This window comes from Myotis davidii, unplaced genomic scaffold, assembly GCF_000327345.1.
Source record: "Myotis davidii unplaced genomic scaffold, ASM32734v1 scaffold274, whole genome shotgun sequence".
Lineage (NCBI taxonomy): Eukaryota > Metazoa > Chordata > Mammalia > Chiroptera > Vespertilionidae > Myotis > Myotis davidii.
Window position 1 is genome coordinate 1,694,572 of NW_006285613.1, and position 9,945 is coordinate 1,704,516.

The following is a 9,945-nucleotide window of genomic DNA, read 5'->3' on the forward strand; positions in this document are numbered from 1 at the left end:
CCCGCCATCCCAGGCTGCCACCCCACACACCAGTGACAGGCTCGGGTGCCAGCAGGTGAAGGAGACAAACCGGGGGGCCCCGCCACCCCAGGCTGCCACCCCACACACCAGTGACAGGCTCGGGTGCCAGCAGGTGAAGGAGACAAACCGGGGGGCCCCGCCACCCCAGGCTGCCACCCCACACACCAGTGACAGGCTCGGGTGCCAGCAGGTGAAGGAGACAAACCAAGCCAGTAGTTCCATTTTCAAACAGGGAGTCCAGAACCTCACCTGGTTGAATGGGAAACCGAGACAAGACAGGACATCGGAACAGGCATGTGAAAGGGAGAGAAAACCCAGTCCCACTGCTCACGATGTTTTCCAAACGGAACCCACAGGGTAAGGGCAGAAAACGTGGCCAAATTTGTCGTTTCACCCCCCGGCTGAGCATCATCTGATGATAAAGCAGCTCACCAGGCCAGTGCTTTGCAGACAGGACGAGCTCCCCAGCAGGTAGGAAATAACATGAACGCAGCAGCCCACAGGATGCCCTAAAACAGGAACGGAGTCTCCTCCCTGATCTGACTGCTGCCGAACCACAGCCCGTCCTGGGGGGGGACGTGCCCCCCAACAGCAGGAAAGACGCCCTGGGAACGAAGCGGCGCCCACACCCGCTCCTCACACCTGGACCTCCCCGCGTCGCCTGCTCCCTGGGAAGGCGGACCCTGGGCGCTGCTTTCGCTCTGGAACCCATCGGCCGGGACCTGACTGAGCCTGTCCCCATGGGGCGGAAGCCGCGTCCTGGCACCCCGTCCCCCACCACACAGCCTGTCTAGCGTCCAGGGAGCCTACGCGAAGGGCGGAAGGCCCTGCCTGCTGTCCTCTTACGCAAATACGTCCTTTAATACCAAACATGTCCTGTCCCAGCGCCGCTGGCTGACCACACCGTGCTGGCAAGAGCAGCCAGCAGGGAGGCCAGGAGGCAGGGACTTCCGAGTGTGGCCAAGAGACAGAAAACGCGCAGGAGCTGAGACCGGGGCGACGGCCGGCACTCTGCAATGGAGACCCCAGAGGCCCCGAGCAAGACAAAGGGAGGCCTCTGCACCTGTAGAGCATCGACCTGCGAGCCCCGTCCCGCCCCCAGTGCCGCGGGCGCTCCTGGCGGCGGAGCACAGCCTGTGGTGGTGACCAGCAGCCCAAGGCGGCGAGGGGGATGCGGGCCCTGGACCCCAGCCCACTGGGAGCTGGAGGGCGAGGAAGGGGTGAAAGCCCCCAACTTCCCTCCGCCCCATGAGCCCCGAGTTGGGGACCAAAAACCAAGACCACAACCTACGCTCACTGTTTGTATTTCAGGAGGGAGGATCCCCCAAATGGTGTGGCAGAGACCATGAAACTTTCAATTACAAAAAAAAAATTCTCTTTGACCCAAAGCAAATCCTGGGGGAGATCACGTGTGAGCACCTCGAGTATGCAGTTCTGATGAGCAGTCGGGCGTCTTCCCACCACAATCTGGCTTCTCCAATTCCCTGGGAGGGAGGCCCGTCGTGCCCACGGTGGGAGTCCATCTTGTAAGAATGCGCTCAGATCCTGAAGCGATCAACCTCCTCAAGCTGCTCTAGTCGGCGCCAAGTCCGAACCACACTCAGCCAACGTTCCCCGTTCCCTGTGGGATGTTTCCACTTCCAAAGGGATTCAGAGGTTCAGGTACAGCTCAGGCTTAAATCACCTAACACCCCTGCTTCCGCACACTGCCTTTGTGACTTACTAGTGATGCTATAAGAGCAATAAAGAAGGACCAAGGGCAACATAAAGGGGCAACGAGAGAAACTGGTTAAAATATGGTGGCAGCTACAGATGGCAGCCTGGGAACTGCAGACACCGTCTGACCTGCTTATCTCACTCGGACACACCCCCCGCCCGGAGTCAGGGTCCACCTGACACACAGGTCAGGGGTACGTCCCACGAGGCCGGGCCTGGGCTGAGTAGGGGCACGTGAAAAAACGGGCACAGTCTCCAACATCTTTGCCTTTTAATATAAGATTTGTTTTCATCATTTCTGACTGTAACACATTTCTTCTAAAAATAGAGCTCTTTGCTTATTCTGAAACTGAACTTCCACGTAGAGGTGAGGGGATGAGGCCACCGTAACTGGGGAGATGCTGCCAACGCGTGCGTCACGGACAGACTTTTCAGAGGGTGCTGGGTGCTCACGGCGAGGAGCTTGTTTCTAACCCCCGGCACCGAAGGGCGGGACCGAACACCCGAACCCCTTCCGTGCCCGGTGCGAACTCCTCCCCGAACACATACTGGCCGAAGGAAATCAACCACCGCGCACACGGGCCCAGCGGGCAGTGGCCCCCCAGGAGGCGGACAGAGGGACCCCGCATGCCCCAGACCACAGGGTGCCCTTCCCGCACGTGGTTAAGGATTAGTGCACAGACACACAAGACACAGGGACGCAGGGCTGAGGGCTCCACCCCCGCCCTGGGCCAGTGCGGACCTGCATCTACCACCATGGAACTCGCTGGGGTTTCTCACAAGACAGACTGGGTCGGCTCTCCCTGCCCCCAAGGGGCCTGGTTAGCTCCTGAATCCAAAGATGCCCTTGATGTAGCCAGTGAGGCCGCTCTTCGTCTTCTGCTCCAGCTTGTCCTCCAGGGGTGGGAAGGCCACGTGGTTGAGGGCCAGGTCGAAGAACAGAGGCTTGCAGGGGATGGGCTGGAAGCCGGGCGGGAAGTGCACGAGGTTGGCCTGCTTGGTGACGAGGGAGGGGTCCAGGCAGAACGTCTCAAACCGTTCAACCAGAGGCTGGAAGGCAAGTCAAAGGGAGGGACCGGGGTGAACCACAGACCAGCAGGGGACTCACTGTGTGAAGCGCCCAGTTCAGGGCCTATAGGTGTGACCTCACCTGGTCCCCACTCATCTCCTGTGCCCCCATTTAAAGAGCTGAGGTTAGAGAGGGGCAGGCTGGGACTGGGGTACATATGGGTCTGCCAGACGCCCAAGTCGGGACTCCCAGCAGGGTTGCTCCTCGCACCACAGTCCCTAAGCTTAGGTGGGACCACCGAGATGACACCTGACAAGTCGTGTACAGGCAGCTTCCAGGTTTCTGAGTAAAAGGGAGGGAGCAGGTATGTCCTTAGGATGAGGGGTCCCCTCTACCAATGAGCGCACATCCCTAGTGAGTCAGGAACCCTCCTTTCACTCCTCGAGAGCCCCCCGAGGCTCACCGTGTTGTCCTTGACTTGGGAGGCAGTCTCTGTTTGCTGGGAGTCACTTGCATCTGAAAGGTCACAGGGATTGAGTAAGGATGGGGACGTAGCAAACTCGGTCACAAGCAACACCTATCACACGTGTGGGCTCCCGTCCCAAGAGCAGAGGAGGCCACCCTTTCCCTCCTGGGCCCAAACTCTGCTGAGAAGCCGTGCGGAGCTGACGGGAAAGCCCAGACTGGTGCTGCCGGCCCGGGAAGCCCGCACACTGTACAAGACACAACTAGGCAGAAGGGACAGCACGACAGTCCCTCCAGCTTCTTCCACATAACTGGATGCCTTGATGCAGAGGTGATGGCGGGGAGAATAAGAATCTTACGGATTAACCCAGACACCCCCTTCCATCCTCACAGCGCAGTGGGGGCGGGAGGAGCCGAGGGAGGGGCGGGGGGACGCCTGCAGAGAGCACTTCTCCGACCGCACCTGTGTGATGAGCTCTTGCACGTCGGGCAGGTCCTGCAACGAACCAGAAACCACACAGTCATGAGCCGGCGGCTGGAGAAGCACCAGACCACCCGAGCCGGCGGCCGGAGAAGCACCAAACCACCCGAGCTGGCGATGCTGCTGGTCTCTCAGGACTTGAGGCTTTTGAGCACTTCTCCCCTTGTTCTCACAGGGAACGCTAAGCCATGGATCAGGTAATAATGCCTGGGAATAATGAGACTAATGATATATTAATAAATGTCTTTATTATAACTATAAATGCACCTGCCGTTTTATAGGTAGGACTACAGCAGAGAGGGGCCAAGTAATGTGCAGCCACACCCCCAGGGGCTGGAAGCTGGGACCCACCCTGGGCATCTGGCTGGAGCACAAGGCCCTTCTCTTGCCTGGGTCTTTCACTTGGCAGTATTCACAGTGACGCTATACGAGGATCCCACTGAATCCCTCGCGGCTCTAGGCCCGGCCACTCCCCACCCCACGGGCACATGAGGTAGGATGGGCGTTTGTAAAAAGTTTCTTCTCTCCTGGGAGGAGCCTTCGTGCTGGTCTGCCTCCCATCTGGGCGACAGCGCACTGAGACGCTGACCACCCCCCCGCCCGCACCGTCTTCCCTCCCAGCTGCGGCCTTTGCTCCAGGACCCAAGCCCGCTCTGTCTTCACAGACGGGCCCCACAGCAGGTCTTGGGGAGGTGACCGGGGCACAAGCGCTCTGAAGGCAGAGGCCAGCTTTATGCTGCAGCCCACGCCGAGGGCGGTGCTGAGCAAACAGCCGGAGTCTGCTCGTACCAGCGCTTTGATTATAAACCTTCGCTCACTTTTCTAAACAGTCTCTGCTCATAAAATACACATGGACTCCTCGGACCGGCCGGTGCTTCAGGAATCTGCATCACCACAGAGTCACGAGCTTAACCAGCCAGCTCTCTTCACACCGTAAAATAAACCACACCACCCAGTGCTAGGCCAGTGCGCTCGCTTGGACGCGCACCGGTCGCCCGCGGGTCGTGCTGAGATGCCGATCTCCACGCAGAGGCCGGGCCTGAGTGCATTCCCCGCGCACGGCCAGGCGCTGCCGCCGCCGCCCAGGCACACGGTGCGGAAAGGCTTCGGCACCTGTCCTCAGCGTGGCTGCGTGTGAAAATCGCTTTAAAAACCCCAGGCTCATTCCAGATCCCTCCCGTTAGAATCAGAACCTCTGGGGGTGCGACCCAGACACCCACTCCTTCCCCAGAGGCAGTAAATCAGGTCAGTCCGGCAGTGCGGGGCCGGAGAGGGATGTGACTCCGGACGCCCGCTTCTAAAGACCCGCCCAGGCGGCTGCCAGGTGCAGCCGAGCCTCAGGTTTACTCCATCCAGAGGAATGGCTTCCCTTCTTCGGACCTGGTCCTCCTCAGGCCCGGAGCTCGGCCCTCAGTGACCCGGCCGCAGCTCCCATGGCTGACCGGGCAGGCCCACCCCAAGCACAGGCAGCCCCTAGAGACTCACCCTCAGGCTGCTCCTGAAGGCCCCGGCGTCGGAACTCACTTCATCTGCGTACTTCAGGACGCGGTCATACAGGACGAGGGCTTCGCTCCACTTCTTCACCAGCACGTAGGACTGAGCGATGAAGAAACACCTGCGGGGAGGGAAGGCACGGGCTGCGGGAGCAGCTTCCCACGGGCAAGGCTTCCCTTGAGTTTAGGCTGAACTTAAACTTAAAATTGATTTGAGGGAGAGGGAGAGGAAGGGGGGAGAGGAAGGGGGGAAGATAGAAACATGAATTTGCTGTTGTATTTATTTATACATTCACTGGTGGCTGATTCTTGTATGTGCCCTGACAGGAGATCAAACCCACAACCGTGGCCTATCATGACGAGGCTCTAACCAACTGAGCTGCCGGCAGGGCTAACTGTTCAATTTGGAAACAGGTTTCTTCACCTCAGGATACTGCCCGGGAGACCCCACGTTGTCACTGTCCAGGTCTGGGGGCTGACTGCCCCTTCCCCGCCAAGGGAGGGCCAGGGAAGGCCCAGTATAAACCCCAGCCAGCACCGCACACCTCGGGTCACGTCGCTCATCTCTGCTCGTCTGTTTCAGAAACCAAGGCCAAAACCCCCTTCCTCATGGGAACCAGTCTACCGGGACCAGAGCCTGAGGCCGCCGGCCCGACAGGACGAAGGGTCCCAGGGCCAGGAGGGGCACCCTGGGGAGTCAGAGTGCGGGGGAGTGAGGGCCAGAAAAAGAAGGGCTCCAGGTGGCCACTTTGTCCAGACCCCCTCTGGCTACACAGCCCGCACCCAAGTTCAATAACACACGTCGTTTAGAAAAGCGAGAAGCCCGCCTTCCCTCAGCTTCAGCGCAGGCTCTGCCTGGTGCTCACTGACCCTTTCCCGGCACCATCCCTTTCCCACTCGAGGAGGGAGGAGGGAGAGGAGGGGTCGGGGATGGTTAGTGTGTGTGCTCTCTGGCTGCCCTGAGTCACCCAAGAGCAAACAAGGACCCTGGGAACCGCCAGCCACACCTGAGACTTCGCTTGAACATGCTGGCTGCTGGCCTGATCACGGGCTGGTTACCCGCAGCCAGCGCCCAATCTCCGGGGCAGAGGCCCGCCCGTCCTTACCGGTAGGCCTTGTACACCAGGGTCCGGAGGCCTATCTCTTTCTGGAAGGCTCTGTCGTCCTCTAAGCCCGGGAGCTGGAGCAGCTCCACCAGATTCTGCACGAGACGCACAAAGAAAGCTCATGAGGAGGCTGCGGACCAACAGACCGGCGATGTGAAATGACAGCCTGGGCTTCAGTCAAGGGGGAGCCTGAGTCCAGTGACCTGGCAGCAGCCACACCTGTGTCACCTCCATCGTCTCTGACACCGAGGGCCACCTGCCCTTTCCGACTCAGTGCAGACCGACCCCGAGAGCCTTCTCGGAGCAGCTCGGCCAGAGGGGACGGCTCCGCCCTGCACCCTCCTTCCAGAGCGGTCCGCTCGTCTGGCGTCCCCACGGATGCCTGTGTGTGTGAATGTCTCATCATGTTGCTCCCTGGCAAGCTCCCAGGGGCCGCGGCTGTGTGGCCTTGGTCTCAGGACGCGCCACAGCACATGGACGAGGATCACACACAGGCGAAGTGCTCAGTGACCCCTTGGGCTCCCTGTCTCTGCACATTAACACGTCTAAGCATCAGGGTCACAGCCCTGGCCGGACGGCTCTGCTGATTGGAGCATCTGTCCCCAACACCAAAAGGTGGCGGGTTCAATTCCCCGCCAAGAAGGAGGCGTCTGATAGCTGTTTCTCTCTCACATTGATGCTTCTCTCTCTCTACACCCCTTTCCTCTCTCGAAAATCAATTTCTAAAAATAGTAAATAAATAAATAAATGCTGGGGGCACAGTCACTGAAGTGGTACAAGACCGCGCGCCTGTCTTTTACCAAGAGCCTCACAGCTGCTGGCTGTCGCCACCCCTTCACCATGTACAGCGAAGGCACTGGGTGCCCCGTCCTCCAGGTCACCTGCAGAATGATGTCGTAGAGCCGGATCAGGTCCTGGGGCCGGGCCGAGCGCTTGCTGTCATCCTCCGGCTGCGGCTGCAGCAGGGCCCGCTGCAGCCCTTTCGCCATGTTCTCGTTGCGCTTGATGGCCGTGGACAGCTTGATGTAAGTCAGGTAGCTGGAATGCAGCACATGGCAGCTCAGGTTACACCCAGGACGCTCACGTTCTGAGAAGAACCTCAGGTGGGGGGCGTGGGGGAAGCGTTGGGGGAGGCCTGTCCTCAGCCCTCAGTGCCGGCTGCCGCTCGGGGGCAAACATGCAGGGCCAGCTGAGACCACCTGACAGATATATTCGTCTCAGTTACGGCCTGTTTCTTCCTTTAAGGTGCGCAGAACTACCAGTCCCAGAGGCATCCTCACGAAGACCACGGAGAGCAAGCCCGTTCCTGGACCAGGACTGGCTCACGCCTGGCCCACTCACACTGCAGCCAGCATTCAAACGAGGCGTCGGCCCGCCGGCGGCGGGTGTGACGTGCTCCACTACAGGAGGCATGTTTCCGTGACGGCTTCCCTCCGAGGGTGAGGGACGTCGCTCCGGATGGCAGGGCAGGTGGCATGTCCCGGAGGCTGTGCCTGGGGCCTGCCAACTTTAACTGAACCACCGGTGAGGCCTTTAATATCTGGGGTTTACAGTAGCCATTTAGAAACCTGGTAAGAAGTGTCCAGGCCTCGAGGTTCCCATCCTCCTCCGGCAGAAGCCGGGAGGCATCCTGGGAGAGGACACAGAGGCCTGGGCCGGGGCACAGGCACGGCTGCGTCAGGGACTCCGTATGAACCAGGGGCCAAAGGCCTGTCAGTCTGATGCTGACCGGCCTCCTCGCCTCCTTCACCCACTCGGCTTCGGGAACAAGAGCAGCCAGGGGTGTTCTGGGGACCCGACCTGCCCAAGACAAAACCCTACAAGACTGGGGCCGGGTCCACGGCGGAAGGACAGAGCCAGAACGCCTGCCTACAGAGAAGCCCAAAGCTGACGAGCCCCGGGCAGCACGCAGAGCTGCCACCAGACGACCACACGCTTCACAGGAGGGGCAAATCAGACATTTAAACTCTAACAAGACAGAAGAGGTCAAAACCAAGAGGGAAAACAAGCAACTTAGAAGAACCTGACTTTGCAGGGAGCAGAAAACCTAAAAACATGATTATTAATAACCCCCGAGAGACAGAGGAGACTTCCTGATCACAAAATCAGAATGAGACACTGACTTTTAAAAACAACATTCAGCCGAAACCGGTTTGGCTCAGTGGATAGAGCATCGACCTGCGGACTGAAGGGTCCCAGGTTCGATTCCGGTCAAGGGCATGTACCTGGGTTGCGGGCACATCCCCAGTGGGGGGAGTGCAGGAGGCAGCTGATCGATGTTTCTCTCTCATCGATGTTTCTAACTCTCTCTCTCTCCCTTCCTCGCTGTAAAAAAATCAATAAAATATATTTAACCACCGCCCCCCCCCGCAAAACCAACATTCAGAGAACACAATCAGCCCTTAGAAATGACATGAGAGCAGAAGCGAGAGAGCCACACAGGAGTCGGAGGGGAGGGAAGTATCCTCACTTCCAGGTGAGGAGGGAAACAACACACACAGATCACACTGCTCTCGTCCCAATGATGCATTCACAGCGCTTGCAAGCAGACATCCCAGCTCACCTGTGCAGGTACTGAAGGTTAGAGACCTTCCCCGACTCCCCGTCCAGGCTGAAGTCCCGCTGTTTCTGCAGAAAGTGAAAGAGGCACAGGTCACTCAGCTGGCCTTCCCCTGGGCTCTGGCACCTCGTTCCATGTGTGGCCCCAGCGCCCGGAAGGCTCCTCGAACAGCGGCTCTACCGGCCACGTGCTCGGCGACAGGGTCACTCAGTGGCCACTGGCACCTGGAAACAGGACTTGAGTGAGGAGAGAATTCAGAGTAAAGCCAGCAAGACTTCCTCTCCCGAGCCAGACCCCGGCACTAACGCAGGGCGGACAGCCCACGTCACGGCTCCAGTTAGGGTCTGGGCCTTCGACCCGCGTTGGACCCCTGGTGCTGTCAGCACCTGCCTTGTGTGCTTGGCTGAGTAACAACCCCAAAGGTGTCCACAGCCCAACTCCAGAACCTGTGAAGCGGTTCTCTCACATGGCGGGAGAGGCATGAAGAGGTGGTAAAGTTAAGAGCCTTTTGATTAGCCTAGAATATCGGGGCTCCAATGCAATCCAGGCTCCTTATAAGCGGGAGGCAGGGGAGTTGGTGATACAGTGAGACGGAGGCAGAGGTCAGAGAGAGCTTTGAAGATGGAGGAAGGGACCATGAGCTGAGGAATGCAGGTGGCTTCTAGAGGTCTCCCTGGAGAGATGAATCGGAGAGCTAAGGCCTCGCAGGAACAGAGGAAACCATAAGGAGAAGCAGGAGAGGGAACTCCTCAGCCCGATGGAGCCCGGAGGCTTCTGTTGCTTGTCGGCCGAGCTCCCCCCAGAACAACAGTGGCTGAGAGTCAATGCATTCAGTCCCCCGGGACCCCACCTGGGCACGGGCCCCGGAGGAGGAGGAGGACCCCAGGCCAGAGCAAGAGCCCGCCCTCAGCTGCTGGTCCTACCTGGTCCGGCTTCAGCTCTTCCCGCACGGCCTGGATGGCGTCCCGACACTCGCTGAGCATCGATTCAAACAGGCGCTCCTTGGTCTCTTCACTCTCGGCCTGAACAGAGGCAGAACGAGGCACTGACTCTCCTCTGAGTGAGCACAGGGTTCTGATGGGGGGGGGGGGGGG

At 59.4% G+C, this 9,945-nt stretch overlaps 1 protein-coding gene across 2 annotated transcripts in view; it reads right to left on the reverse strand.

The window, feature by feature from the left end:
- Nucleotides 1–1,308: 1,308 nt before the first annotated feature.
- Nucleotides 1,309–9,945, reverse strand: part of SRP68 (signal recognition particle 68kDa) — a 23,762-nt gene continuing 15,125 nt past the window's right edge. The window contains exons 9-16 of one of the 2 annotated variants that reach the window (XM_006756374.2): nt 9,775–9,873; nt 8,855–8,919; nt 7,173–7,329; nt 6,292–6,386; nt 5,178–5,307; nt 3,626–3,707; nt 3,210–3,262; nt 1,309–2,787 (exon numbers count right to left, since the gene is read on the reverse strand). In XM_006756374.2, the coding sequence (XP_006756437.1) occupies nt 2,560–2,787; nt 3,210–3,262; nt 3,626–3,707; nt 5,178–5,307; nt 6,292–6,386; nt 7,173–7,329; nt 8,855–8,919; nt 9,775–9,873 (909 nt within the window). In that variant the 3' untranslated portion in view covers nt 1,309–2,559. Of the gene's footprint in view, nt 2,788–3,209; nt 3,281–3,625; nt 3,708–5,177; nt 5,308–6,291; nt 6,387–7,172; nt 7,330–8,854; nt 8,920–9,774; nt 9,874–9,945 lie in introns of both variants that reach the window. The other variant, XM_015559231.1, reaches the window with a different exon arrangement.